At 41.6% G+C, this 27,712-nt stretch overlaps 5 protein-coding genes and 1 long non-coding RNA gene across 9 annotated transcripts in view; 4 read left to right on the top strand and 2 right to left on the bottom strand.

Moving 5' to 3' along the window:
* Positions 1–2,304: 2,304 nt before the first annotated feature.
* ergic3 (ERGIC and golgi 3) lies at positions 2,305–11,714 on the bottom strand. Of its 2 annotated transcripts, XM_008321166.3 has the most exons (13): positions 11,523–11,610; positions 10,189–10,259; positions 9,357–9,444; positions 9,122–9,241; positions 8,791–8,887; positions 8,526–8,691; positions 8,259–8,316; positions 7,360–7,391; positions 6,844–6,940; positions 4,553–4,617; positions 4,286–4,422; positions 4,078–4,133; positions 2,305–4,002 (listed from the first exon to the last, which is right to left on the bottom strand). In XM_008321166.3, exons 1-13 carry the CDS (start codon positions 11,608–11,610, stop codon positions 3,923–3,925), a joined length of 1,155 nt encoding a protein of 384 aa, XP_008319388.1. In that variant the 3' UTR covers positions 2,305–3,922. The 2 variants fall into 2 exon arrangements, with proteins under 2 accessions (XP_008319388.1, XP_024915941.1); XM_025060173.1 differs by lacking the exons at positions 2,305–4,002; positions 4,078–4,133; positions 4,286–4,422; positions 4,553–4,617 and adding an exon at positions 6,540–6,707 and having other exon boundaries at positions 6,758–6,940; positions 11,523–11,714.
* Positions 4,801–6,275, top strand: romo1 (reactive oxygen species modulator 1). Of its 2 annotated transcripts, XM_008321163.3 has the most exons (3): positions 4,801–5,163; positions 5,747–5,878; positions 6,023–6,275. In XM_008321163.3, exons 2-3 carry the CDS (start codon positions 5,748–5,750, stop codon positions 6,129–6,131), a joined length of 240 nt encoding a protein of 79 aa, XP_008319385.1. In that variant the 5' UTR covers positions 4,801–5,163; position 5,747; the 3' UTR covers positions 6,132–6,275. The 2 variants fall into 2 exon arrangements, with proteins under 2 accessions (XP_008319385.1, XP_024915942.1); XM_025060174.1 differs by lacking the exon at positions 4,801–5,163 and having other exon boundaries at positions 5,731–5,878.
* A 1,467-nt stretch (positions 11,715–13,181) lies between the features above and the next one.
* dynlrb1 (dynein, light chain, roadblock-type 1) lies at positions 13,182–15,228 on the top strand. The gene is made up of 4 exons (XM_008321162.3): positions 13,182–13,323; positions 13,968–14,043; positions 14,299–14,466; positions 15,164–15,228. Exons 1-4 carry the CDS (start codon positions 13,321–13,323, stop codon positions 15,205–15,207), a joined length of 291 nt encoding a protein of 96 aa, XP_008319384.1. The 5' UTR covers positions 13,182–13,320; the 3' UTR covers positions 15,208–15,228.
* Positions 15,229–16,307: 1,079 nt separating this feature from the next.
* On the top strand, positions 16,308–20,129 carry map1lc3a (microtubule-associated protein 1 light chain 3 alpha). The gene is made up of 4 exons (XM_008321161.3): positions 16,308–16,639; positions 18,100–18,155; positions 18,363–18,469; positions 18,697–20,129. Exons 1-4 carry the CDS (start codon positions 16,600–16,602, stop codon positions 18,857–18,859), a joined length of 366 nt encoding a protein of 121 aa, XP_008319383.1. The 5' UTR covers positions 16,308–16,599; the 3' UTR covers positions 18,860–20,129.
* A 185-nt stretch (positions 20,130–20,314) lies between these two features.
* eif6 (eukaryotic translation initiation factor 6) lies at positions 20,315–26,172 on the bottom strand. 2 transcript variants are annotated; one of them, XM_025060066.1, is made up of 7 exons: positions 26,040–26,172; positions 24,776–24,895; positions 23,840–23,925; positions 23,150–23,325; positions 22,856–23,032; positions 21,947–22,131; positions 20,315–20,897 (listed from the first exon to the last, which is right to left on the bottom strand). In XM_025060066.1, the coding sequence occupies exons 2-7, from the start codon at positions 24,880–24,882 to the stop codon at positions 20,888–20,890; spliced, it is 741 nt and encodes a 246-aa protein (XP_024915834.1). In that variant the 5' UTR covers positions 24,883–24,895; positions 26,040–26,172; the 3' UTR covers positions 20,315–20,887. The 2 variants fall into 2 exon arrangements, with proteins under 2 accessions (XP_024915834.1, XP_008319381.1); XM_008321159.3 differs by lacking the exon at positions 26,040–26,172 and adding an exon at positions 25,113–25,245.
* A 323-nt stretch (positions 26,173–26,495) lies between these two features.
* The window catches only part of LOC103386750 (uncharacterized), a 2,192-nt gene continuing 975 nt past the window's right edge, over positions 26,496–27,712 (top strand). The window contains exon 1 of the long non-coding RNA XR_522337.3: positions 26,496–26,635. This is a non-coding gene — a long non-coding RNA (uncharacterized LOC103386750). The remainder of the gene's footprint in view (positions 26,636–27,712) is intronic.

The raw sequence follows: 27,712 nt of genomic DNA, 5'->3' as shown, positions 1-27,712 counted from the left end.
ACAGTGACCTACAATAATGACCTACAATGACCTACAACAGTAACCTACAATAATGACCTACAACAATGGCCGACAACAGTGACCTACAACAACCTACAACAGTGATCTACAATAATGACCTACAACAGTGACCGACAACAGTGACCTACAATGACCTACAACAGTAAGGTTACTGTTGTCATTATTATAGGTACAATAATTACCCTAACCCTAACAATGACCTCCAACAGTGATCTACAACAATGACCTCCAACAGTGATCTACAACAATGATCTACAACAGTGATCTACAACAATGACCTCCAACAATGACTTACAATACAGCACCCCCTGTAGGAAAGGAATGTTCCAGGTACATTTTAGGTGTGATAGTTAATACCTGTGTACTTTATTCTTCCCATGTATCTACTGTAAAGCCTGCCAACGGCCTGTGTTTTACTGATGGAGAAGTGGAGTCACTGCTCCTCACTCCGCTGTGGTTTATTTGTTGTGGAGGAAGTAGAAGCTGCAGCAGACGATGGAGCCGTGACTCAGTTCTGCAACTTCAGCAAAAACGTGCGTTGTGTTAATATTCACATTTTTTTCTCTTTTATCGTTCTATTAATAAGTGTGAGTCAGACTGTCTGTGTGTGTGTTGGTGTGGTCGAACTAATTAAAAATGTATACATTTTTTTAAATCAAACACCTGCAGTGAATCATGTTGGTCCTTAGAATTTAGTTGGAATATTCAAACAATGCTGCCTCCACTGCTCACTCACAGACCAAAGTCCATAGAGAAAATCAGTGATTTTAGTGCAGACCAAAGTCCATAGAGAAAATCAGTGATTTTAGTGCAGACCAAAGTCCATAGAGAAAATCAGTGATTTTAGTGCAGACCAAAGTCCATAGAGAAAATCAGTGATTTTAGTGCAGACCAAAGTCCATAGAGAAAATCAGTGATTTTAGCTCACAGACCAAAGTCCATAGAGAAAGATCAGTGATTTTAGTGCAGACCAAAGTCCATAGAGAAAATCAGTGATTTTAGTGCAGACCAAAGTCCATAGAGAAAATCAGTGATTTTAGCTCACAGACCAAAGTCCACAGAGGAAATCAGTGATTTTAGCTCACAGACCAAAGTCCACAGAGAAAATCAGTGATTTTAGCTCACAGACCAAAGTCCACAGAGAAAATCAGTGATTTTAGCTCACAGACCAAAGTCCATAGAGAAAATCAGTGATTTTAGCTCACAGACCAAAGTCCATAGAGAAAATCAGTGATTTTAGCTCACAGACCAAAGTCCCAGACCAAAGTCCATAGAGAAAACCAGTGATTTTAGCGCTGACCAAAGTTTACAAAGAAAATCACAAAGAAAGTTTTTAATTGACTGGTGCCTCTATGACATTAAATAAGTGTTTATTTACAGACAGTTGAAAACCTTGCTTTAGATTCCCCCATTCTTCCTCTTTAAGAACAACACTGTGGTTAAGTCGGGACCAGAAACTGACTCACATCTGCATTTAACCTTGATTAATAACTGTCAGCATTTTTATTATTATTATTTGAGGCATTTCAAAAAAAAAGTTTTTTCCACAGAAGGAAAAAAAAAATTAGACCAAAAGAGCAGTGAGTCAGAGTCTGGACTCTTGACCATGACCTTCATCAGTTATACCTTTTGTATAAAATGCTTCTCAGTTGGACTACAAAGCTTCACTGGCCACAGTCCAAACCTAAAGGACTTAGACTTTCTACACTCTCCTGAAGATGCTGCAGCTTTCAATCCAACCTTCTTCTTTACTTCTGGTTTATTCAGCTCTGTGAGGAGAAACTTCTTGAATGAAAAGGTGAAACCTGAAGAAACTACACGAACATCACAGACACAGAGCAGTCCAACTCCACCTCTGAAATCCAACATCTATTCAGGGGCCCAGTCAGATTCTGATGACCTCGTTTGGAATTCACTCTGTAATGATGATGATGATGAATATCTTCACTAACCCTCTTCGCTGTGAGCTAGTAGTGAGTCACGTGATTAAATTACAACCTGACCTGTTCTTCAGGAATCATCACATCATAGTCATCAACGTGAGAGAAACATGAGCCGATTACGTCCTGTCCGCACGTCAGAGGTGCGCGACTGCCACCTAGTGGCCACTCGTGTTATTGGACTTTGACACAGACAGATGATCCTGTGAGAACTCAGAACCAGTTCTGCTCCCAGGAAGTCCATAGAGCATTCAACATGACAATGTCAGGAACCTCAGTCTGCTCTAATGACAAAAGTGTGTGTGTGTGTGTTTGACTGCCAGGACTCCGCAGCACCTGCAACTGGAACTCCAAACTTTATTTACAGTCATTTTAGAAAAGAGTTAGCAGAGGATTCAAAAGTAAACCACACACACACACACACACACACACGCACGCACAGAAGAAAAACAAGGTTTTAAAAAGAGACGACATCACAGAAGGATAGGTGAGGAATCAAATATGAGCTCGAGTCATTTCACTGAATATTAAGACTGGGGAAAATCTCGAGGACAATCCGTCTGTGGGATGTTAGACACCGTTCTAAGTACAAGTCCTGGTACTGCTCCAGGTCCTGGTACTGGCCCAGGTTCTGGCGGTTGTGTACCGCTTGTCTATGAAGATGGTCTGCTGTGTCCATTCATGTATAAAAAATTGACGTCCAATCCTGAACTTCTTCAACTTTCTGTGAATCCCCGGTCTCACTCAAACCATGAATAATAGCACAGAGAATCCTGGGTCCAGGTTAGACCCTTTATAGATGTGGATTATCTAAAATTTTCTTCACGCCTTCTTATTGAGACATTCCATGTAAATGAGCGTCTTCGCCAGAGACGTCACATTTGTCCTCCGTCCTGACGTCCATGACTGGTACACAGGAAGTTCTGTGGGCAGTTTGACCATCTGTCTGTTAAGACGAAAACTGCCTCTGCTTTCCTTCTGCAGGTGGCAACAGGTCAAGTGTCGTTTGTCTTTCCGTGAGTTCACACACAAAAACTCAACTCAAATGGCACCAAAATGTGAACTGATCATAAATCATCATAACTGACACGCCTGTTTTCAGAAATAAACATCCAAAAATCAGATTAAAGTTTCTAAATGAAGAAAACAAACCATAAAAATTATAAATTAAGGCTTCATCCTTTCATCTTCTGCTGCCTAACCATTTCAGGGACGAAGACCATTTCAGGGGGAGATGTAAGACGGAATCCCATCAGCCATTGAGTGACGGTGGGCTTACACCAGGGAGATTTATGTTACATAATCCAAGATGACAAAACTGTGATTTTTAACTCAAAGAGACACAGCAACTGCTGGTCCACTGCTGCCTCCTGTGGTTGGTTTGTGTCACTATCAGGAAATAAAAAAAATAAAAAAAATTCAACATGATTTGAACAGAGTGATGAGGCAGCAGTGGAGCCTGTGACTAAACAAACTTCACTGTTAACAATTAATTAAACATTTTTAAAGACGGCCCAGAATTTCATCAGCTGATTCCTAGCATTCCCAGTGTTCCCACTCTCAGCTATGTTTGGAGAACAGGAATCCTGGTGTTCTGGAGTGTGGGGACCCAAGTGTTCACCTCCATCTTTTGTTTATCTCCAGGTGCAAGAACTGCACCTCTTCAGTGAGAAAGAAGTGACAAAGACACGAAAGAGGAGCAGTCTCCACTAACAGAACATTTAGAAACAGCCGTCTGGTCCAGCTCCCAGACCACAGTCACGTCTGTCTGACGCAGTCAGAGGACAACAGTCGTCCTCTCCAGTGTTTTCATCTGAGGAGAAAGAGGAGAAGTGAAGCTGAGGAAGCGAAGCATCGGCTTCTTCTCTTCACAAACTTCTCCTTCTCCTCTTTTGGCCAGTTTTTGTCTCTGTGTCCGTGTCCTGTCTGTGTTGCACCATGGAGCCCAGCCGGTGGCGCTGTTAGGAGGCCTTTCCCAGCTCTATTTTCTTCTGAATGGCCCGAGCAGAGTGGTAGATGAGAGAGTCGATGAGACCGGCCACTGCACACAGAGCACACAGGGGGGTTAGAGGTCATGATCCTCGAGCTAGTGCGAGACTCACCTGGAGAGACTCACCTGTGAATACTCCCCCAACGATGGCACACACACCCGTGAGAAAGTGGGTGAACGACCTGCAGAGGGAGGCAGAGAGAGAGTTTAGTCAAAACTGAGGGAGGGAGAGAGGGAGAGAGAGAGTTTAGTCAAAACAGAGCTTCAGCTCAGCAGCACCTCCTACAGACAGATTAGGGCATTGGCCACGGTGACTGAAGGTGTGAGGACCAACCTGTGTTTCTCTGTGAACTTGACCATCATCGGTGACAGTTCATATAGAACAAAGACTCCTGGTAAACCCTGGTCACCGATCAGACCGTTGGCTACCTTCTCATGTCTGGTCACAGAGAACTGGTTGGTTTTCAACACCTGTGGAAGAGAAATATCAGACGGACTATCAAAAGACTTTCCTCCTCACTAAAGGTCTGAGGAATAAAACACTAAAAAATACAACTTTGACTGAACAGGATTATAATATTAATATTGTTGTTAAACTTACCTCGCCATCAGTTTTTACGTAGATTGTTGGAACAATTTTCACAAAATACTGATACATCATTGAGGCTGTGGAGGAAAAAAATAACAGGTTTATAGCTATTATAACAAAAGGGAAAATATACCGTTGTAGTACTACTTTAGTGTACTCTAGTAGTGTCTTATAATTTACCCGAATTGCTGTATCAGTAATGCATTCTCTTTTTTATATACTGGTCCTATCTAAACATTGTGTGCTGCTCGATTTAATGTGGCTCAACTAATGTTTAGTGATGTCTGTCTAGCATCGTTCTCTCACCACTCTCTTTACAAACGTATGAGAATCTAAACTATTAAGTGATTTAACTTGTTCTCGCTGTTTTATTTAAATACGAAATACAAAAAAATAAACAACGCTCCTCGTTGTTGCAAAAAATAAAGCCACACGGTGCCGCTGTGTACTTCTACGAGTAGTTTTACTTCGTCGTTTTATTGGCTCTTCGTTAGTCATTGTCTACTTCCTGTTTCCGGTAATGGAGTTTCTGCCGCAGCAGTACATTTCAACGCAGCTGCGCTAAGAGAACGACGTACAGCTTTGGACCCGAAGAGTAAACGAAATAAAGTTAGAAAGTGAAGGTAAGATTTGGTTTACCGCTGATTCGAGACAAACGAAAGGTGCTCGTGACCGGAAACTAGTGTCTTTCATCTGTCAAGGCCAAAGGTGACGTTAGCCTGTTAGCACGCTAACGAACCTAACCATCGATTTTACAGCACAGGAAAGGTATCGGTTTTAATGATTAAAAAAAATATTAAATGTTGTTGAATGAAAGGCAGTTTAAATACGTTGCTAAATTATTTTAAATGTAGTAATATAACAATGGGGCACACCAAAGTCCATAGAGAAAATCATATCTCGCACAGATAGTTGTTGATCTACTGCTGTGTCCAAGTTCAAACGTTTCAAATTTGAACTCGTTTAATTTCTGACCAAACATTTTGAGATCCTCTGTTCAGATTTACCTCAGTGACACAAACTGACCACAGGAGGCAGGAGTGGAGCAGCAGCTCCTGTGACTTCTGTTATAGCATCCAGTGTCCATACATAAATGATAAATGCCGAAATAAAAACACTTTCTATTGTATTTGTAAATATCTCTTGTGTAACAGACTGAATTCTCCACCTCTTCTAACTTCTTTCCACCTACTACCACCACCCCAGGATGCCTGTGGCTGTTGGTCCATACGGCCAGACACAGCCCAGATGTTTTGACCGGGTCAAGATGGGCTTCATGATGGGCTTTGCTGTTGGAATGGCTGCTGGAGCCATGTTTGGAACATTCTCCTGTCTCCGGTATAAATTTACACTTCACACGCTTTTATTTTATATGACGTAAAAAAAAAGTTGTTTCAACCTGACAGGAGTAAATACTGTGGCAGTAAAGTGAATATGGAGATCGGTTTATAACCTGACCCTGGCACTGTTTATTCTCTACAGGATCGGAATGCGAGGCAGGGAACTAATGGGAGGAGTGGGAAAGACCATGATGCAGAGCGGTGGAACGTTTGGAACTTTCATGGCAATTGGAATGGGCATTCGCTGCTGAGAAGTTGTCAGCTTCTCCACGACTATTGGACTTTTTTTTTTATACCAAAAAAACAACAACAACAACAGCAGTTCCAGGCTCGGTCTATGTTATGCTAACAAATTTCCACTTTGTCTGTCAATAAAATTCTGATTTCTCAATGGATCTTGAAGTTGCAGACAGAATCCGCCTTTGTATGTGGGGGGAATGTTGTATAATCCTTCTTCAGTTTACTGTTGATTGTGTCACTGAGGTTAATCTGAACAAAGGTTTTCAAACAGTGACATGACAGAATAAGGCAAAGCTCAGATGATGATGATGATGATGGAGGCAGCAACTGTTGAGTCACTGAGAGAGAAAATTACTGGTTTTCTCTGAGGTTTATTGTGGGAGAGCCAGTGGTTCCTGTCCGGACCTAGCCATCAGTCACTGTAATCTGGTCTGATGTTAATCATTGCCTCAGTGGTCACTGTGTGTCAGTACAAAATAAACACTTGTTGAGCAACTGTGTTTTGTTATACTATAGTTGTTTGGTCTGTTTGCCCCTTTGTTCTTATATAATTTAGATACTTTTCCAAACAACGAAGAAAGAACCAGTTATATAATTTAGATACTTTTCCAAACACTGACAACAAAGCAAGAAACACAATATACTCCTGAACTTCTAGTAGATTGTCCATGCTGTGTTCTTCATACTGAGCACAATACAGTAAAACCCCCAGTGACCTCTGACCTTGAGGAGCGTTGACATCAGTGCCATCCAGAGGGTTAACGATGCCAGGGTAATCTTTACCAAAGGACAGGTGTTTTATCAGGTGGGTCATGTTTATCTGAGGGACCATAGACACACACACACACACACAGAGGAGTCAACAGAGTGTAGATGTGAGTATACATTGGTTATATGTTCTAAAAAAAAACAACATTACATATAATTAACACCACAAGAACAAGACCTCGTCTGTCCAAACACAGACCTCCTGTCAGGTTATGACACATGTTTAATATTTTTGTCCAGTGAAAAGCTAAAGACAAGTATGTGCATAAACAGCTGCATGAATATCTGCAACCGAGAACAAAACTTATCTCCATACAACTAGCATTAGCATTAGCTAAAATAGACAGTAAACTTTGGAAGTATTTGCACCAAAGACCTTTAAAAACAGTAGTTTTCCCATCACAATACATGTTATTGTGTGTGTGAGGGAGGTAGGGTGAGAGAGAGAGAGAGAGAGAGTTTGTCACTTACGTTGTCTAAACCAAAACTCTGCAGATCATGGACTGTGAAGAGAGACATCAGACATCAGTTATTTAGACCGTTGACCACAGAGAAACACCCAATCACAGAAGTCATTATTCATTCTTATTGTTCACACTCAAACTTTACTTTTTCTTCTTTGCCAGTCTATTCTAGCATTGACTTAGCGTTAATATTATCAGAGATAATATTAGAATTACTTCATTACAAGCTAACAAACAGTGACAGGAACTACTGTAAAAGCACAAAAATATAGTGTTTTACATCAAAAAGCAGGTGATGTTCAGATCCATACATGCAAAACTGCACCCTGACTCTGACCCTGACGTCGACTTAGATTCAGACTCAGACCCTGACCGTGACTCACACCGTGACTCTGACCTTGACCCTGACCTTTGACCCTGACCTTCCATTCCATCTGTCAGCTCATTAGAAACATTTGACCTTCAAATACTTAGACTCATCTGCAGAGAAAAGACAGACTTACTTTCCACAGCGTGAACTGCAGAAAGAAGAGAGAAGAGTCACATGACGCACGTTAGAGACCAGATAACGTGATGTCACAGTGCATTTGAGTGTGCGTGCACGGGTGGTGCTTCGACAGAAACGTTGTATGTTTGTACGAAGGTAAAGTGATGATGATGAGGAGGAGGAGGAGGGATAGGCTGCAGCCAAAACAAGAAGTGCCTGTTCATCTGTCAGTGTTTACACTGTTGTCTGAGGATTGTTTCACTTCAAACCACAGCTGCTGCTGATGAACACAACAACCAGCAGAGAGACAATGTGAAACAACAGCATGAACACGAGTGGTCACTTCCTCTGCACTCAGGGAAAAAAAAAGCTGTGACTGTTACAAACACTGACATCTACAGGTGGGAGGCTGGTCTTACCATGGACGTGGGATTGCTGGAAACTCTTTCCTGGGGCAAAGTGGAAGTTTCCTGCCACCTATGATTGGAGGGGGGAAAAAAAAGAGAAAATGAGTACAGACGAAGCAGACCAATCGAGAGCGGAACCGGAAGCTCCTTATCCCTGCTGATCTGTGGAACTGGAAGCACTGCTCATTTAAATGGCTTCTTGAAATCACACGGCTCTCAAGCTGAGCTCAGCTGATCCTGCTCCACACAACAGCTGCCGGGACTCTTGTCACCTCTGACCTTGTTGACCTCCAAGAAGCCGTACACCTGACAGCCCTCGTTCTTCTGCTCCTGCATCTTCTGGACAAACCCTTCTCTCTTACACTGCTCGATGGTCTCGGCACTTTTGAAGGCCCAGCCCCGCCGCCTGTACGCCTCTCTCACATCATCACAGGTGTTACAGCACCTGCACACAAGGGAACCAATCAGCAACTTTGTCTGTGTGTATCCGTGTGACACACTGAATCTGTATGTATGTGTATGTGCCTGTGCGTCTGTGTCTTACTGCAGGTCCTCAGTCTCTGCTCCATAGCAGCTCTCGCATCTGTTAGGGTCCAGTGAACTAGGGTCAAACACTTCAGTTTCTTCAACGTTGACCATTTCTGAAAAAAAAAAAAACACACAGGTTTTTGTCATTTCTGTGATCAGCAAAACATAAAAAAACAAACAAAAAAAATTATTAAAAAAATTGTCACGGTGTCTACACTAACACTGTGTCAACAGTAAAATATGTGTGAAAACTAAAATAAGTTTACTGTGTCCACAGTAAACTCTGCTCAGTGGTCTGTCTGTACCAGGGTCAGTACTGCTGTAGTACTGCTGGCTCAAATCGTTACCATGTTTCTCTGCCTCCTCAGACACAGGCTTCAGGTCCTTGTCCAGTCGCTGTTTGAACAGATTGTGTTCTACGTCTAACTGCTGCTCACCCGCCACATCCATGGCATCAATGCTGAGATCTTGGACAGAAGGACAAGGAGAAGGAGAGGGAGGACGGGGAGAAGGGAGAGGATGAGACTAGTTAGTCTGGATGAAGTGGTAGCTTGTCACCATGATGTGAGGAGAACTACTGACAGGCACAGGGCATGTGAGGGAAAATGATGTCGATGTTGATTTTGAGTTTGTCCCCTCGAGACGTGTCCACGTAGAGTTCAAGGTGGACCTGTGGGACACACACACACACGTCAACGGAGTTAGAACACGGCAGAGGGTAAAGCAGGAGGAACACCTGCACGACTGTAACGTCTGCATCCGAGAGTTAGCCTGAAAAACCAGTTCCGTCTGGAGTCTACTGACTCTTAGAACTCAAAAATAAATACTGAGTTCTGTGACCAATCAGAAAGGTTTGTCATGCTATTGCCAATATGAACAGTTTATATTATTATTATAAAATAACACACAGGCGCACCGGGCTGCACTTAGTTAGGAGAAGGTACCAGTTACCTTTGTTCAGGTAACAGTTAATGCATGCTGGTACTAGTTCATTTATCTGGTACCAGTTCCAGTGGTAAGTGTTGTCAGACATGTTTAAGTCTAAACCAACCTTGTGACATCAGTGTCATGTACAGAATATGGAAGGTTCAGGACCTTAGGTCATTTAGACTGAGTGTGTGTTCACACACACATATCAGACCAGTCTGACAGGAAACACCTGACAACACAGCAGGAGGTCAGACTGGGGTAACTCCACATATATTGTGTACACACTGGGGTAACTCCACATATATTGTGTACAGATACAGAAATACATATCTATTTGTGTGTGTGCGTGTATGTGTAGTAAACAAAGTAACTTCTACTAATAAGACTAAGGGGAAGAGTGACTGGATGTAGAGACCCCATCCTCCATGATGGAACCCTGGGGTGGAGGGGGGGGGTATCTATAGGTGGTGCAGGTGGAACTCACCTCTTTGGTGAGGTAGTACTGCAACTCAGACACAAACAGGATCAACATGATGATGCCACTGATGATGGTCACTGCACACACAAACACACAAAAGTTAATAGAGATAGTCAGTGCTTTCAACCCAGTAACACAAGCTGAACCCTGGAGACAGCTGTGGATCAGCAGGACTGAAAGCCATAAGGACTTGAACTCAACATGCACTTAATAATTACTGTGTATGAGTCGGGCTTGAAAACAAAAGACTCTGCAGGTCTTAGTCGGTGTTTCACAAATAGTGGCTCCTGGTGTAAAATTTGTACACAGATTGGATTGGAGAGTCGTGGGACAAGAACTTACTGAAATATATACATACTGTGTCACCAAAAGCCCTCTCGTCTTTTCACTACACTACATACTGTGTCACCAAAAGCCCTCTCTCGTCTTTTCACTACACTTGTATTCTGTATACATTAGAATATGTCTGAATAATCACAAGTCTAAGCTCAGGATGTGAGTGACAGACTGAGGTAAACCTAGGTCCTAGGGCTCCATCATCTGAGAACCACCGGTCCAGATGACAGAAGAAACGCTGATCTCTGAACGGGGCAGAGAAGTTCCAGACCCAAGGCTCCACATTTTTAGCTGCTCTGAAGTCAATACCTTCGGGGGCAAACGGGTAGTCTACTAACAATGAGGTGATTAACTGGTTCAGTAGCTTGTGTTTGAGAAGGGAATGTCGTCAAGTGGTTTTTCAGAACAGTTACACGTGTGTAACTCTGGTGATAACATAGTTTAAATGATGATGCACATAGGATACTAAGTTGGTAAATGACTGTGTTTTTTTTTAAAAAAACAATAACAAATAATACATAATAATTAGAACGGCTATATTTATTTTCCACTGATTTAATATGTGAATTTTGGTGGAGATTCAAAATTGTCAAACTTTTGTTAAATCACCAATGTTAATGTTGTTAATGTTTTGACACTGATTATTTCTTCTACGACACGACTATGTGAATATTATTGTCAAACAGAAATATGTAAACAGTAAACTAGTCTTAGTTGCTCCTTTGGGTTGATAGTGAAAAATAAGATGGTGTGTGTGTGAAATAATGCTACATTCCAGGTGATTCTGAGAAAGCCCGAGCCCCTTTTCTTCACGCATAAACTAAGATGGAATATTTTTGTAGTTAAAATAATTAATTACACCGTGGCATTATTAGTGCATGTGAAAACAGCTTGGCACCTGGATAACAGTCAACATTCTTTAAAATGAATCACTTAGCTCAGTGTTAGCCTGAGTGGCTAAAAGCCTATGTGTACGTGCGTGTACGTGCTCATGTGTCTCTCACCGGTCGCTCCCCCCCAAGTCTTCACCCGGAAATCCTCCAGAGTTTTGGGATAGGCATCAAACTGTTTCAGTTTGTTCAGAGTTTCCATTTTTGTCAGAGGCACAGAGTAAAACACCTGAACTCCGGCTTCTCCTGCACTCACACTCACTCACTCACACAGACCTCCTACGCCCCGCCCACATCTGAGTTTCTTTCCGGTACGAGCACAGCTGGACCAATGAGAGTCAGCCGCGTCATTCAGACTTCACTGGCTCATAAAACACAGGACAAGGGTTACATGTCTGTTATGTTTGCTTTAAACTCTAAAAATAAACAAATTAAACACGAAGTAATAAATTAAGCAACCAAAAAGTAACATTTTAATTCTCCTGTTGTTCTTACTGGAACTGTGCTTTTTTTACTTTGTTGGTAATATATGTTTTGTTCTGTATTGTGTTGTGTTTGTACTGTAGATACAGAGTGTAGGAGTTTTCATGATCCAAATAATTGTTTTGGCACAGGTTTTACACACTCCAGGTTAAGTAAAAAAATGGGGCTGAGAGTTATAAAGATGGATGTGTTTGAATACCTCAGGTGAACCGTCCACTGAGTTGAAGAAAAGAGTGGAGTCAGTGTGGAATAGAAGGAGACAAGGGTCAGAGATGAACTGTGACCAAAGAATAGCAGCTAAGTTGAAAGGTCAGGTTTCAGCAGACAGTAGTGAGGTCTGGAACTCATTCTAACATGAAAGCCATTTCTGGTTTCCACAGAAGTAACATGAAGAGAAGCAGTTAAGATAAAAATCAATAAGAATCATTTGATCTCAGAGACCAAAAATAAATAAATAATAATTTCAGTATTTCACAGTGTTGCTTCTCTAAAGTCTAATAGTAATAATAATAATTATAATAATGGTTTATCTAAAATGATTTTCCTAAAAGAAATTTATAATGTTTTTATTCAGTGTGCCATTTAAATAAATGAGTTGAAAGGTCAGGTTTCAGCAGACAGCAGTGAGGTCTGGAACTCATTCTAAACTCTTCTGGTTTCCACAGAAGTAACATGAAGAGGTCAGGTTTCAGCAGACAGTAGTGAGGTCTGGAACTCATTCTAACATGAAAGCCATTTCTGGTTTCCACAGAAGTAACATGAAAAGAAGCAGTTAAGATAAAAATCAATAAGAATCATTTGATCTCAGAGACCAAAAATAAATAAATAATAATTTCAGTATTTCACAGTGTGGCTTGTCTAAAGTCTAATAGTAATAATAATAATTATAATAATGGTTTATCTAAAATGATTTTTCTAAAAAAAATGTATAATGTTTTTATTCAGTGTTTAAATACATTTAAATAAATTAATGTTATTTAATATCATGTTATTTTATTGCTTTTATTGCTTGTTATTTTATTATTTTATTTTCTATTCTCACTATTTTGCTCCCGGGTGCTAAACGCTGGCCCCTGCTCACATTGGTGATGACAAATAATTCACGTTCACTTCACTTTCATTTGAAAGAATATTATATATATCATACAGACCATCTTTTTTTGCCAAAGAAAAAAATAATTATCTTATAACTCAATTGGGAGAAAAACGTAGGAAAATGAAAATCTACTGCCGATATGCATAGTTTGGTTTTTAAAAAGGTACTAAATCGATTTATTGCAAATGCCCAACGTTGTGTCTTTGACTGTGAAGGCAGCGCTGACCCGGAAGTTGACTTCAATTCTCCCAGCAACAACACAAAATTATTAGCAGTTAGCACGCAGCTTTCTGCCGTTTTTCCAAGGCCAATCTTTTTCTTCACGCAAACAAAATGGTAGGATTAAAAACTCAAGCAACACTCTTGAATTAAAAAGGGATTGTTTCAGCTGTGTGTGTCACGAAATAGATGCTTTATAACGCGTATGTCAAAGAAAGTACTACAAAAAGTTAGCTTCACAGTTAGCCGGGCGTTGTCATAGCTCTGTGTATAACAAGACGTCTGTTTTTTTTTCAGACCGTCACTTCTAACTTCTTGGTTCGCAGTTTTTTCCAGCCTCAGATGTTTTCTCGGAAACACCAGCTTTATAGTAAAAACGTCTGCGTGTTTGTTTGTAATTTAAAATTACAAAATTTAAATAAGTAAATCCAGTTTCATGTTTTGTTGGAAAGCACTTAAACGTTCTCAAGTAAAACGTGATTAGAGTGAAGTTTGTATTTGATGAATGCATGTGCCCTGGACGTGTAGAAGTTGCTGAATACTGATTACCATAACACTATATATATTAAATATTGACAGTGTTAAAACGATCACGTGTTTTGATAATTTTTCACTTTGTAAGGAACTCAGGTGTTTTGCAGCAGTACCGGGAAGCAGGGGTAGAATCATGAGTATTCCCCCCACAAGAATCCACTGAAAGAACTGGACTGCTGTTCGTCTTAATTAAAGTTCATGGATGTTAATGCTAACTTTGATTTCAGGCTGAAGTGGAGGAAACTCTAAAGAGGATCCAGAGTCAGAAGGGTGTTCAGGGGGTCATCATTGTCAACTCAGAGGGTAAGACACGCTCTGTTGTTGAAGGTTACACAGAGATGAAACAATTCCATTAATTACAGTAATCAGTAAAGCCCACAGCTGATGTGTTGTTACCAGTTATGACAACTAGTCTTGGAACAAGGAATATTAGATGCTTTGTGACGGTGGTGATGTTCGTAAAATGTAGTAAAATTATTATTGTTTCATATGTGTTGGTATTTTATATGCTTTGTTCAGAATGTAATAAATGAACACACTGCTTCATTTTTGGCACAGGAATCCCCATCAAAACAACTCTCGACAACTCCAGCACAGTGCAATACGCCGGACTGATCCACCAGCTGGTGATGAAGGCCAGGAGCACAGTGCGAGACATCGACCCCCAGAACGACCTCACCTTCCTGCGAGTCCGCTCCAAGAAGAACGAGATCATGATTGCTCCAGGTGAGAAGCACGTTTTCTAACCTGGTTAAAGTCCTGGGGTCCGTTTCTTGAAGCATAATATTATAAGAAAGTAATAGAGGGAACTCTGGCTTTTCCCTTTTCAACAAGCCGGCTAGACCAAGATGCTGAGTTGGTTGCTATGGCCACATACTCTGTGCAGCAGGTTTAAGGTCGTTAAGTCTGAGTTAAGCAGTCAGTCCGTAATCATATGGATGGCGTGGCCGTTTGTTGAGCAGCCTGTGGACATCACAGCTCAGTTGCTTAGAAGAAATTGATGCTAGGAGAGAATCCTGAGACCATGAGTAGATATTTTAGCACTCCTCGAAAGTTTTTTGTTAGAGTGTTTCCATTTATCTTCGCAATATATCCCCCACAACATGTCCACCAGCTGCCAAGTTGATGACATGGTTTGTGTTATCTGCACTCAATTGAGGGAGCCTTTATATCTAGTCGGGTACGAGTGCTACTCAGACTTAACTCAACTTAGGGGCTAACCTGAGCTAACTGCAATCAGCTTTTGTGAAACCGGAGGTTAGAGTTGGACCTCTACGGCTTAAGATAGCCAGCGCTGAGATTTTATTTCAGAGTTTTATGAGCCTGCTTCAAGAAACGGACCCCAGCTGGTGTGATGTTGTTGTTACAGCCCGTTGTTTGATGGAAGCAATAAAGGGTGGTGAACATTTTGTGTTCTGTGCAGATAAGGACTATTTCTTGATCGTCATTCAGAATCCATCCGATTGATTCGGAGGAGCTCTGATGTTTAAAGAACAATATAGAAAAAGAAAAGCCTGCAAAGAAAAAACCGCTGACGCAGAATGTTCCCTTTGCTCGTTCCCGATGAAGTCTCTTGATTATTTATTGTTGTGTTATGTTGGCAGGAGATTGTTGAAATGTTTTATTGGTTGAGCAGCAATTGACACGACACACGCTCTTTCTGAGATTGTTCAAATAAAAACATGGATAAGTTGGTCTTTGGTCGACGTCTTCTGTTGTGTGTGACAGTTGTTTAATATTTTTATCATTTTATACTGATAATTTTGAGCTTCACAACAGAAAACAATCACTTATATATATATTTGATCAGTACAAAATTGTTTATTTGGCATTGATAAAAATATCAATGCCAATAAAAATTCAAACAAAATGGCAAAAAGAGAAAAGCCCAGAGACTATTAAATATAAGCAGCTAAAATGATGAAATTAATAAAACTCAAAATATTAATGAAAACATCTAGAGAAAGCCAAATTTAAAGATAATGGCTAAATGGCAATATAGCAACTGATTTAAGTGTTCCAAAGACAACACGAGTTACATGGTAATCCAAGAAGTGAGAAAAAATGTATCCCAAATAACAAAAATAGCCAACAATAGCTAAAGCCTAGAGTTATAGAGCCTGTAACAAATCTAAGCTAGCCTGGAGAAGCCAACCATAGCCAATTATTAATAAGTTATATACTATATAAGTCTATGTACTATACTACACTGTACTGTACTATATTACTAGGGTCTGATTAGAATGTGTCACTGTTTCCTCTTAGACTGAGGTATGATTGTACCATCTGTCGGTGATGCCATTACATTACCAAAGACAAATACAATAGAACTACAATCCCAGGATCAGACTATGCAAACACGCCACAGGGTCCGACATTTTACTAGGCGTCCACAGAAATATCACGTTCTAATTAAGGCAATCAAAACCAAACCTTTGATCCTTTGAAGGAACAGAAGATTCACGCCTTACAAAGACATAGATGTCTTGGTGATGCAACATTACAGACAGAAACGCAGACAGCTCTGCTAACCAAACAAGAGGCAGGAGAAACAAGGCAAAAACACAAGAACAAGCGACAGTGTGGAGGAAAAAATAAAAATCTAAATTCGAACAACAAACTCTCCTTAAATCAACTTTTAAAAAAAACAACACGGTCCCTTTAAGAGCTGTGGGTGACGTCAGCGCTTCGGGTTGACTGCCTTTGTTTGTGCGGATCGGTATTTTATTTAATCTTCATACACGCAACAGCAGAAGAAGAAGAAGAAGAAGAAAAGAAGCAGCTGCAGCAGCTCCGCGTAAACAACCGCTGACAGCAGAACTTTCACCGGCCTATTACTGCGTCATTACAGCCACAGAGATGCCGTCAGACAGACCCTTCAAACAGAGGAGGACGTTCGGTAAGAACATAGAACTTGCCGGGATCTTCCCCGCTTCTGTGTCCGCCTGTAGATACATATGAGCGGGGCAGCAGCTGGGATAACAGGCCTGTTAGCCTTTAGCTTAGCCTTAGCATAGCCTGACTCTAAAGGTGTTTACATGTTTATCGCCGAGCTAATAGTGTGCGCGAATGTGTCAGCAGTTAGAAATACGTTTTGCAGTAATGTATTCCACAGTAAACACGACGATAATGATCAGAAAGTCAGTATTTTTTAAAACACTTTAGTTCAATGTCGATTAAACAAGTAAAAGAGACAGTGTTTTAACCATGTCAGCTCCAGGAAAACAACACTGCAACAGTAGTCAGGCAGATAGGAAAGCATTTATTAGTGCCAAACGCAGGCCTGTGTCCAAAAGATAATGACGAGATGTTAAAGGGCGTGGTTATAAAAAAAAAAAAAAAAACTCACATCAGTAACATCGGCCCGAAAAACAATACCTATTATATGGACCCATATAATAAGAAACTTATGTAGTAGGTGAGATCGAGGAGCTGACACTGCGCAAGTAGAATAACGATCAAATTTATAATAATAATAATAATATTCAGCATCACAATGTTGAATATGTGAATCAGAGTTAGAGCCAATATTTATTAAGTGGATCGTCAACTTTTGTTAAACCTTACACCATGTTGTGTCGTTTTTTTAGAATTGTCCACATTCTCTGAAGTGAGATATCACAGATTTTGACATACTATACTGGACATTTGACTGAGTTTAGTGTATTTACAATTTTTTATCCTTTATAGTTTAGAGAGTTATTCTTGAAGATTACTGACATGTAATTACATATTAATTTTTTTGTTGCTGAAACATTACAGAGCATTTTGTATGTTTCTTCTTTCATCTGGGTCACAATAGCTTCATTAGTTAAAAGCTAAAAAAAACAAAAAAAAACAAACAAACCCTGGTCTTGTTTCACAGCCGAACATGTCGGCAGATCAGTTCACATCTCTGACAGAACAAGTCATGCTGACACAGTATCTGCTGCACGTGCTCACTGATTTATGTGGTCATTTGATGCCAGACCACAGCCCTCTTCCTGTAGAGGGAGGAAACCCAGTGGTTAGAACAGCCCCAAGAATCACGGACGGACAGACTGTCTTGTCTTATAACCTAATGTCTGAGGCCCCACTAGTCTCAGACCAAGGACAGGTTTCAGTCTAGGTACAGGTCTCAGACCAGGGACAGGTCTCAGACTACAGACAGTTCTCAGACTAAGGACAGGTCTTAGACTACAGGCAGATCTCAGACTAGAGACAGGTCTCAGATTAAGGACAGCTCCCCAGATCAAGGACTGCTGCATGATTGGAGAAGACAATCAAAAATGTATCTGTTCAAATCTGGTCAGGTCTGTTGTCTTAAAGGAGTAGATACATGTTTGATGTCTGTGGTTGTTGTTTTTTTTTTCATGACAGCTGATCGATGCAAAGAGGTTGAGCAGATCCGGGAGCAGCACCCAAACAAGATCCCTGTAAGAACCACACACACACACACGCACACTTCCCCAGTCAGCCTGGTGAACCACCACCACCACCATTATCATCAATTCCTTCTTCCTTCCTTCCTCTCTACCTCTTATCAAAAAACAGGAAACTGAACCAACATACTGTATGAGCTGTTAGTAACCACGGCGGCCCTTCAGCCTCTGATCTGATCTGAGGTCTGTTTTCTGCTGCAGGTCATCATTGAACGATACAAGGGAGAGAAGCAGCTTCCTGTTCTGGACAAGACCAAGTTCCTGGTTCCCGACCATGTTAATATGAGTGAGCTGGTCAAGATCATCAGGTCAGTCCTCTGAGACACACACATACACATACACACACAGAAACAACTCTCCATGACCTGACTGTGTCAGCGTCACCATCGCACAGTTCTCAGGTGGTTCCACTCAGAACATCGGTTCAAAACATACGTACCAAACTCGCCCCGAAAACTCGTTCTACTGAGCACTCCGATCCACTCACACGCTCTGTATCATCTCTGATCTCTGTTCTCCGCCCCCCCCCCCACAGACGTCGGCTGCAGCTGAACCCCACCCAGGCCTTCTTCCTGCTGGTCAACCAGCATAGTATGGTGTCAGTGTCCACGCCCATCTCTGAGATCTACGAGCAGGAACGAGACGAGGACGGCTTCCTCTACATGGTCTACGCCTCCCAGGAGACTTTCGGCTGCTAGGGAGGAGGGGACGGGTGGAGGTGGGGAAGGAGGTGAAGGAGGTCAGGGGAACAAAGAATTGTAGCTCCACCCGCAGTCAGGTGAGAGTCCGTGCGACACACGTCTGATCCCCCCCCCCCCAAACTCCACCCTTTATTCTGCACCTTTGTATAATGTGGTCAGTAAATACAACACTAAGCTTCAGACTCCAGGGGGCAACTGTGAGCGATTGACTTCACGACTGCTTCTGATGAGGAAAAAAAAAAAAAAAAAAAAAAAAAGAAGGAAAATTAATTTAGAGGCTTCACCACCAACCTCGTGTGTTTGACTCTTACTAATCAAACCACTTTCTTAAAAAGCTGTACATGTTCAGTGTCGCCCTCCGGTGGTGGATTGATGTTTGTGCGGCATCTGTTTGTTTCTCTCTCTCTCTCTGACCATCCAAAAGTCAAACGCTGCACATCATCACCTGCAGAGTTTGACTTTTTCCTGATGTACACCATCTCATGTTTTAGCCATAGTGTGGAAAAAGTTGGCTGTAGTGATGTCAGTTGTTTCTGTTCAGTCAGTAGCTCAGCTCGTGGATCCGCTCACAGTCGCAGGATAACCGACGATTAGACAGAACAGTGATTAAAGACACTTTTTAAATGACATGTGCAATAAGAAGCCCTGCCCCCCTGGAAGGGGAAGGAGGGGCGTACGGCTGAGCAGGAATCTCTGCTTCACAGCTCTGTCTCTGTATCGAGTTCAGACTGAGTCAGTACGCACAATGCCGTCTGTACCGACACAGTACGAATGGTCGGTTCTGTCACCTGTCAGTTGTGGCCGTGGCTGTGAGTCGAGCTGCAGTAGAAACATCCGAAGAAACACTAAGCGTCTTTTGCACGTCAATAAAAACAAAGAGTTTGGTTTATGGACATTTTCCTGACTCTGTAAAAAAAAAAAAAAGAAAGAAAAAAAGAACTGTTTTACAGTAACCGCTTGTAGGCTGAGATTCACTACAGACAAACACTGCATGTCCCGAAACATTTATTTTATTCTTATTTTACCTTAAAATGTCTTTTCATTTAGACAAAAAAAAACAACTCTTGTTTCCCCATACCAAAAACTTGACATCTTAGATGATATGTGTGTGTGTGTGTTTAAAGTTTCAGACATGAGCTGCAGCTGTTGTCAGTGTTTGCTCTAGCGCCCCCATCCTGCCACTGTATAAACGTAGGCTGTACAAAGACTTGTTGCTCTGAACTGAATCAAAGCATTTGCCAATAAATGATAGTGACGTTAAAAAAAACACCGACTGTTGTCTTTNNTGTTTGTGCTTGAGCAGTGATGAGTGTGGAGAGGGGGGGGGGGGGGGGGGATGTAGGGGAGCTAAAATTACAAATAAATGTGTAGACTTTGTTTGATTGATAGAGAGATGGATGGATATATGCTCCTACCTAAGACTTTTGCACAGACTTTGAACAAGAACAAACGTAAGGAGAATGATTTTTATTGTACAGTCTGAGTCATTCAGGTCCATCATAGTCACAATACTGTGTGTGAGTGTTTGACTGTTGGATCAAGTCCAGTTTCTTAAATCACATCTTCAGTTTTTTTTTTTTACACAGACTGACTTTAAATTACAGAGACGAAAAGTTAAACAAATTTAGCCACTCCCAGTCTGAAGAGGGAGCTGTTGCTTCAACGTGTAAAGGCTTCCATTTGAAGCAGCTGAAGAAACAGGCAGCTTCGACTTTGATTCATCTTTAATCCTTGTATGCGAGGGTTAAAAAAAAAAAAGTTCACCGGTTTAGCGCTTCTTTTTTATTGATTATTAAAAGCTGGGCCTCAGGTAAAGGTCATGTGACCATTCTATACCTCAACCACTGGGGCTCTCGGGTAACTGAGAGGATTGAGAAGATGACTTGTTTGGTTTGAAAAGCTGGAGCTCGACTGATGGAGCGAATGGAGACATGGCATCCAGCAGAACATTCAGGGGAAAGATCGGGCGAGGCAGAGCTGAGGAACCACGGATGGAGGAGCAGCAGGAGGAGGAGGAGGAGCAGTTTAGGCCATGCTTTGAGGAAACAAGAGAAAGTCGCAAATATTTAAACTTTTTTTTTTTATGTCAGACGTGACATGAAACCTGACAAAGATGAATAATAAATAAGTGACATTTTAAATATTACATTTTCAAATACAAGCGCCACTAACACAACACATTGTCTGGTGTTCATTGAACACTCACTATTAGGATTAGTGATCAATAAGAACTGAACAGTTAGGAGTCCATCATCAATATCGCTTGACTGGATTCTCACTGTATAGTAAAATAACATTTGATCAAATAACCTCCAGATTAACGTGGAAATGTGATGTTGATTCAACGACCACTGTTATCACTGGACGACGTCTTGGTCAGTGAGAGTGGAACTAATTTTAAACAGGCACCTCGAACACACCGTGTCTGTGCCTGAACTGTATTGGTTTTTTTCCCCCCCGTCTGTTTCACCAACAATAAATGTTGATCAATTCAAAAGCGTGTTGTTTATTGACAACACAGAAGATGGAGGGGCTACAACAGCTGACGAAACGCACATTTTACACACTTGATGAGGTCAACGCTAACCAGGAAATTCACACAGTACCAGCGCCACGCAGGGCAGACAGTATATGACGTAAGAAACCAACAACAGCGGACGAAACGCACATTTACCACCCTTGATGAGGTCAACGCTAACCAGGAAATTCACACAGTACCAGCCGGCCGCGCGGCAGACAGTATATGACGTAAGAAACCTGCTTGTGTGTTTTGAGTGGAACTAATTTTAAACAGGCACCTGGAACACACCGTGCCTACAGTTCCTCTATGTTCACCTTAGTGAAGAACTGTCCACCCATGTGTTGACCGGTCTGGACCTGAACTGTATTGTTTTTTTTTTTTCCCCCGTCTGTTTCACCAACAATAAATGTTGATCAATTCAAATGCGTGTTGTTTATTGACAACACGGAAGATGGAGGGGCTACAACAGCTGACGAAACGCACATTTTACACACTTGATGAGGTCAACGCTAACCAGGAAATTCACACAGTACCAGCGCCACGCAGCATGTACATATACACACCTGTCAATCAGGGAGTCCCTCATGCTGGTTGCAATGGCCGACGGCTGTGCGGCATCGCCCAGTCTGAAGACACTCTCGATGACGGACATCTCTGTGCTTGTGGTGTCCAGACCGCAGAACGCGCACCAGTCATTCACCACCATTCCCGCGGCGATGACCTCACTGCCCCGGTTCACGGTGCCAGCCTGAATAGGAAGTCAGCTTTAGTGTGGCTCAGTGACGTCACGTTTGTTAGAGGTCGACAGTTTGGCATCATGCTAAGCCTCGAGTTCGCTCTTCTCAGTCAGGAAGTGGTCGTGTTAGCAGAATGTAATTTCCCAGTTTAATTACATTTTTTCCCGTTTTTTTCCCGTTTTTTTCTTCAACAGGAAATGTTAGCTTTTAGCAGATGACAAACGTTTTATTTGTTTTTACCTCATGCTGTGAGGATAAGTTTGCAGTGGCAGCACACGTTAACTGTACCGAGCGAATCTTTAGCTGTTAGCTGTGCTATTATTACCTGAACAGTCAGTGTGGGAAATGTGCATGTTCTAGACCATATGTGTCAAACTCAAGGCCCGAGGGGCCAAATGCGGCCCACTAAACCGTTTCGTGTGGCCCCCGGCCAGTACCACCCGTTTTACCCATGACCTATTGCAAGATAGACAGACAGAGACATTGCCTCTGGGCCAAAAGCTCCACTTTGAATAAAGTAAATTAGTAAAAATTAAGTATATGTTTTCCCTGTGTCTCACTGCGGCACGGTACCAAATGACCTATGGACTTGCAATGGTCCGCGAACCAGGGGTTGGGGACCCTTCGAGGGGAACTGTATTGCTGATGTGGCCCCCGGTGAAAATGCGTTTGACAGCCCTGTTCTAGACTGACTAGAGTGTCAGTCAAGAGGTAAATGCAGAAACACAGACTCACCACCAGGGGGACCTGCAGCAGAGACGACAGCTCGTCCTGGTCTTCTATGGAGGTCTTTGGATGAACCAGTCCCCCCTGGTTACTGAAGGCACAGTAGGAACCGACCAGAACCTGCTCGGCTATGGTCTGTCTGAAGACCTCCACCTGCAGCGTGTCTGCCAGGATTTCCTCTGTTTCCTGCAGAAACAGAAGACGAGGCAAGTTGGACTCTCGGTTGTGTTCAGGACCTTGGTTGTGTTTACTGCTACTTACTTTTTTTTTTTTTTAATTTTTTTTGTTTGTTTGTTTACTCACTCTGTCCAGGTCTGGATGGACCAGTGCTACGTAGTCGTTGCAGGCGATGACGTTTCCTAGTGCCGACAATCTCTCCTCCACCCTCTGTAGCTTCACACTCTCAGGCAGACAGTTCCTGATGTGCTGCAGCTCCTGATCTGTGGTGTTGTTGGGAACCAAAAGACCATGACGGTTCCCTGGTGACAGGACAGACAAAAAAAAAAAACAACGCTCAAAAAAGTGGACCAGTCCAGACCAATTCTGTTGACTAGAACCAACTGACAGCAGACATCTGGAGAACAGAAGGGAGCGGGTATGTGACTGAAAGCTGGAACATTCATTAGGAGCCTGTGCACATGGTGTTATTCTCTCATGACATGACGTCAGCGATGATCTCATGATCAGATACAGAGGTCCAGGTTGGACATGTGACGTTGAAAACCTCAGTACATCAGCGTTGTCATTGTTGTATTACCACTTCGATTAAATACTTTCATCTCTGAACATCAACAGCTGATACTCCACAGCCAAGCATGTTGACCTCCGATGACCTCTGTTCAATCACAACTCCACTACCTTGGGTGACAACTCGTGGGACTATAACAAAAAAAAAATGTTCCCTCTCCAAACTCTGCAGAAGAGATATTTTTAAATGCAATCGCTAAGTCACAGCCTTTAGAGGTAAACACATGAGGGTGTGTGATGACTCACCCACACACATCCTCCCGATGATGCGACAGCCTGCGATGGAGGCGTGAACCACTGGGATGGTTTCTGACAGCTCACCTTCAAACACACTGTGGACACAGAGACACAAACGTTTGACCTCAGTTCAGCTGCCGGTGAACATCAGACGATCCCTGCTATGATAAAAAAACAACACCAACAAGACAGACAGCTCACCTTCAAACACACTGTGGACACAAGGACACAAACGTTTGACCTCAGTTGAGCTGCCGGTGAACATCAGACGATGTCCCTGCTATGATAAAAACAACACCAACAAGACAGACCAGTCTGTGTCTTCTTCTGTCCACACCAGACTTTAATACACCGTACTAATGAATAATAACAATAAAAACAACTCTTCCTTTAAATTTCGTTCACATTCGTATGTTATTCATTATTAAACCGTTACAGAAAAGTTGGATTTCCTGCACCAGAATGAATGTGGTGGCTTAGTGGTTAAGGAAGCAGACTTGGGTCAAATTCCCACCGAGGTGCTCTGAGCAAGGCACCGTCCCTAAGCGTTTGAAAGCTGCCCACTGTTTACTTTGGTGATGGGTTAAAAACAGAGGTCACATTTCGTTGTTTGCTATGTCACAATAATAATAAAAAAAGGTCTGGACCCAAACGGCTATAGTGTGAGTGCTGCTTTAGTTTGGGATTGAGACTAAGTTTAGTGTCAGATGTTAGGATTAGATATTAGTTCATGGACTTTTAGTCCAGTTTTAGTTTATTCACTTTATGTTGACAGACTTATTGTGACGTCATTAAACCAAACCAAAGACCAGGTATAAGGTTCTGTCTCCACTAGATGCATTTAAATAAAGTGCATTAGAAAATAACTGCATCCGTTCTACTCCCGTATTTCCAACCGCAGTAGTTCAGTGTAGTTTAAACGAACTGGAGTTTAGTTTAACAAACCTGTAGAAGTTCTCAGATCCTCCTATCGCCACCAAACAGTAGGTGTTGGTCAGTTTGGCGAAACAGCCGATCTCGTTGTTTTTCTCAAAGGACGCTCTGACGGCCATGACTACAAATTTCCTGAAAAACAAACAACAACAAAAAATCATGTCTGTCATGTCGTCCTGGCAAATCTCCTTATTTTCAGCAACAACCACAGCTCTTAGATTCACATTTAAACTCCACAGCTAACCGGCTAAACAACAAGCTAAATACCACAACACCAGATTAAACTGTGGTTTAACCGAACTGCTCCGCATTCACCCAGATTTGAATTTTTAAATGGAATTAAACTCACCGAGTTCAGTAAAAAAAAAACAGAAGAGAGCAAAGCAGGAAAGTTTTTAGCCTACAGAGGAACGTGGTCTCTCTTCTTAACCCCACGTGTTTACTTCCGTTTCCGAGTTGACGTGATGACGCAGAGCGTACGCAGGGTTGGTAATAAAAGTGTACTTTATTCTGATCCTGTATTTTCTCATGTTTTCTGGCAAGATGTCTGCACATTCATTCCCCAAAGCATTATCTACTAATTAGATTATAAACCGAAAATTAATTTGAGTTGTAATTCCAGAGCTTTCCCCCATTTTCTCTTTTTCTCTCTCGGTATAAAAATATGGAGACTTTTATTCTTTATTCTGTTGCTGTCTTTGCCTTTGACCCTTTTTTGGGAGTGTTTACGATTTACTTTGTTGTCGTTGTTGTCGTTCATCAGTACTGACGTTACAATCACTGTTTTAGGATTATTCCAGTGAAAGTCCTGATGCTAACTTTTGGCTCTGTTTACAGCCCTGTAACGTTATAGATTCAAGATTCAAAGAGATTCAAAGATTCAAAGCGTTTATTGTCATCTGTACAGTAAGGAAAGCAGGTTTCCCTGTACAATGAAAATTTTACTTTGGTGTCCACCCTGAATGCCAAAGAGTGAGATAAGAAAGAAGAGAAGAGAACTTGACCTTATAGTCACGTGACTTCATTATAATCAGCATACTAAGGATCATTAATAATCTTCAAATTATAACGGTATTATTCATCACCGAATCTGGACATTAAGCTGTCATTTGTTAAATAATCACAAAGTTCCACCCAGTGAAAAACAAATGTTTTCTCGTCACATCACTATCACCATTTTACTGATAATCTTGGGAATAAACTGACATTTCACTGCTGTGTGTCAGCCATGAAATAGGAGATATAAATAAATAAAATAAAAAAAAGAACTCTCTACCATCCTTCAAAGCTGCTCAGCAACTGCCTCCGTTCTCCTTCTCTCTCCTCCTGCTTCGCACAGTTTAGCCAATCCAAAAGGTGCTTCTGTGTGATGTCATATTTGTTGACTTTTTCATTAGCTTGCCACCTATACGACGTCACCGATTCAGGTGGTGGTGGTGGGGTGTAAGAGCGTGCGTAACAGAGCGAACAGAAGAAGACTGTACAGAGAGGTGCCACTCTGATGTTTTTTTGCGAGGAATCAGTGCTGTGGTATTTTTTATGTACACACAGTCATTCACCAAAGAAAAGTTTTAAAGAGTTCATAAATAAAAGTTTCTCAGTTATCCTTATCTCCTCTAGTCCAACACGGACCGAACGGTCCATTTTGTATCTCTATTGTCCATATTCAACTGCACGTGACGAAAATTATTCCATTTTATATGGCGTCCCTTTTTTTTTACAGCGAGTAAATCATCTTGTTGCTCAGAGACAATCTTTGGAGCGACTCTCCTCTTTGACTGGCAGTCAAGGAAATCTGCCTGGAAACAGAGGAAAATTACCCCGGAAACGCCAGAAAGAGAAGAGCCTCGAAGGCAACGCGGCGTCGATTAGGTGGGGAAACAATTCATTAACGTTTCTGACAAACACACAGACACTCACACGCACACGCTTGTGATATGTCCATTCCCAGTGTTCCTATGGGCGTGGCTTAACTGTTGTAAACATGTCAGTTATTTCCCCATTGTTCGGCTAAGTTATACTAAAAACTAAAAACCCCATACACTTGAATTCATCCACATTAATATTCAAAAGTGTATTATCGGGATTTCCCCACAGAATATGTACACGTCTACATTCAACAATCAACATCACAACCATACAGTTAATTTAATAAATAAATCTATTTACTCTGAACATGCAAACATGTAGATTTGTGTTGAAACCTAATGCCTCTGCCTTTCCATGCGGAATTAAAACTGGACCAGGGAAAATATTTGAATATAGTCGAAGGATTGTGATTTATCATATATTTATTAATATGTTCTTTCTATTTATAATTGGGTCAAGTTTGTTTTTGTGTAGCCCAAATTCACAAAACAAATTTGTCTGAATTTACTTACGATTATCCCCCCTGAACCAATGGATGAGTGAATATACAGTTATTATTATGTTGAGAATATATTAACAACATATGGTAGAGCAGAATAAAAAATATTTCTACACTTAAAAATAAATTAGATTTTTTTTTCTACACTTACTCTAGCAATAACAGGACATGATAATGATTATGACTGTGTGCGGTGGGCTAACCTTGGCCACCTTCATTTCCTCCCTGTGATGAGGCTGATTTTTTTTTTTTTCTCGTTAGAGACCGAGGCTGTGTAATCACTGATGCAGACGCAGTGTAATCACCAGGCTGCTGTGATGGTGTTCAGTTTGGTTACTTCCTGGTGGCTGAGCTCCGTTTAATGCTCTGAGTGGTTCACTTACTGGAGGGAAGGAAAGAAAACAAATCATTTAGTCGAAACGTGTCCTTTGCCTCCGCCTGTTATCAGCACAGGCCAAGAATCAGACCAGCAACCTCTGCAGAATGAAGTCAGCAGAAAATAAATGAAGTGATTATCAGGGTGAAGGCTGCAGCTGCAGCTGAAGCGGAGGAGAGGGGAGATAAAGAAAGCAGAGGAGGAG

Source organism: Cynoglossus semilaevis, chromosome 11 (assembly GCF_000523025.1).
Source record: "Cynoglossus semilaevis isolate Cse_v1.0 chromosome 11, Cse_v1.0, whole genome shotgun sequence".
NCBI lineage: Eukaryota > Metazoa > Chordata > Actinopteri > Pleuronectiformes > Cynoglossidae > Cynoglossus > Cynoglossus semilaevis.
The sequence above is the reverse complement of the archived record's forward strand: the minus strand, read 5'-3'. Positions and strand labels throughout refer to the sequence as shown.

Excerpts from the sequence above, each read along its gene's own strand:
- eif6 (XM_025060066.1), bottom strand. The coding sequence starts at position 24,882 with ATGGCCGTCAGAGCGTCCTTTGAGAAAAACAACGAGATCGGCTGTTTC. Across the intron at positions 23,926-24,775 it reads GGATCTGAGAACTTCTACAG|TGTGTTTGAAGGTGAGCTGT; the intron begins GTTTGTTAAACT and ends CTGTGTCCACAG. Across the intron at positions 23,033-23,149 it reads TCCATCCAGACCTGGACAGA|GAAACAGAGGAAATCCTGGC; the intron begins GTGAGTAAACAA and ends CTGTTTCTGCAG.
- romo1 (XM_008321163.3), top strand. The coding sequence starts at position 5,748 with ATGCCTGTGGCTGTTGGTCCATACGGCCAGACACAGCCCAGATGTTTT. Across the intron at positions 5,879-6,022 it reads GGAACATTCTCCTGTCTCCG|GATCGGAATGCGAGGCAGGG; the intron begins GTATAAATTTAC and ends TATTCTCTACAG.
- ergic3 (XM_008321166.3), bottom strand. The coding sequence starts at position 11,610 with ATGGAAACTCTGAACAAACTGAAACAGTTTGATGCCTATCCCAAAACT. Across the intron at positions 8,888-9,121 it reads TGAGGAGGCAGAGAAACATG|AAATGGTCAACGTTGAAGAA; the intron begins GTAACGATTTGA and ends TTTTTTTTTCAG. Across the intron at positions 8,692-8,790 it reads GCAGAGACTGAGGACCTGCA|GTGCTGTAACACCTGTGATG; the intron begins GTAAGACACAGA and ends CCTTGTGTGCAG.
- dynlrb1 (XM_008321162.3), top strand. Across the intron at positions 14,044-14,298 it reads CATCATTGTCAACTCAGAGG|GAATCCCCATCAAAACAACT; the intron begins GTAAGACACGCT and ends TTTTTGGCACAG. Across the intron at positions 14,467-15,163 it reads CGAGATCATGATTGCTCCAG|ATAAGGACTATTTCTTGATC; the intron begins GTGAGAAGCACG and ends TGTTCTGTGCAG.
- map1lc3a (XM_008321161.3), top strand. The coding sequence starts at position 16,600 with ATGCCGTCAGACAGACCCTTCAAACAGAGGAGGACGTTCG. Across the intron at positions 16,640-18,099 it reads CAAACAGAGGAGGACGTTCG|CTGATCGATGCAAAGAGGTT; the intron begins GTAAGAACATAG and ends TTTTCATGACAG. Across the intron at positions 18,470-18,696 it reads GAGCTGGTCAAGATCATCAG|ACGTCGGCTGCAGCTGAACC; the intron begins GTCAGTCCTCTG and ends CCCCCCCCACAG.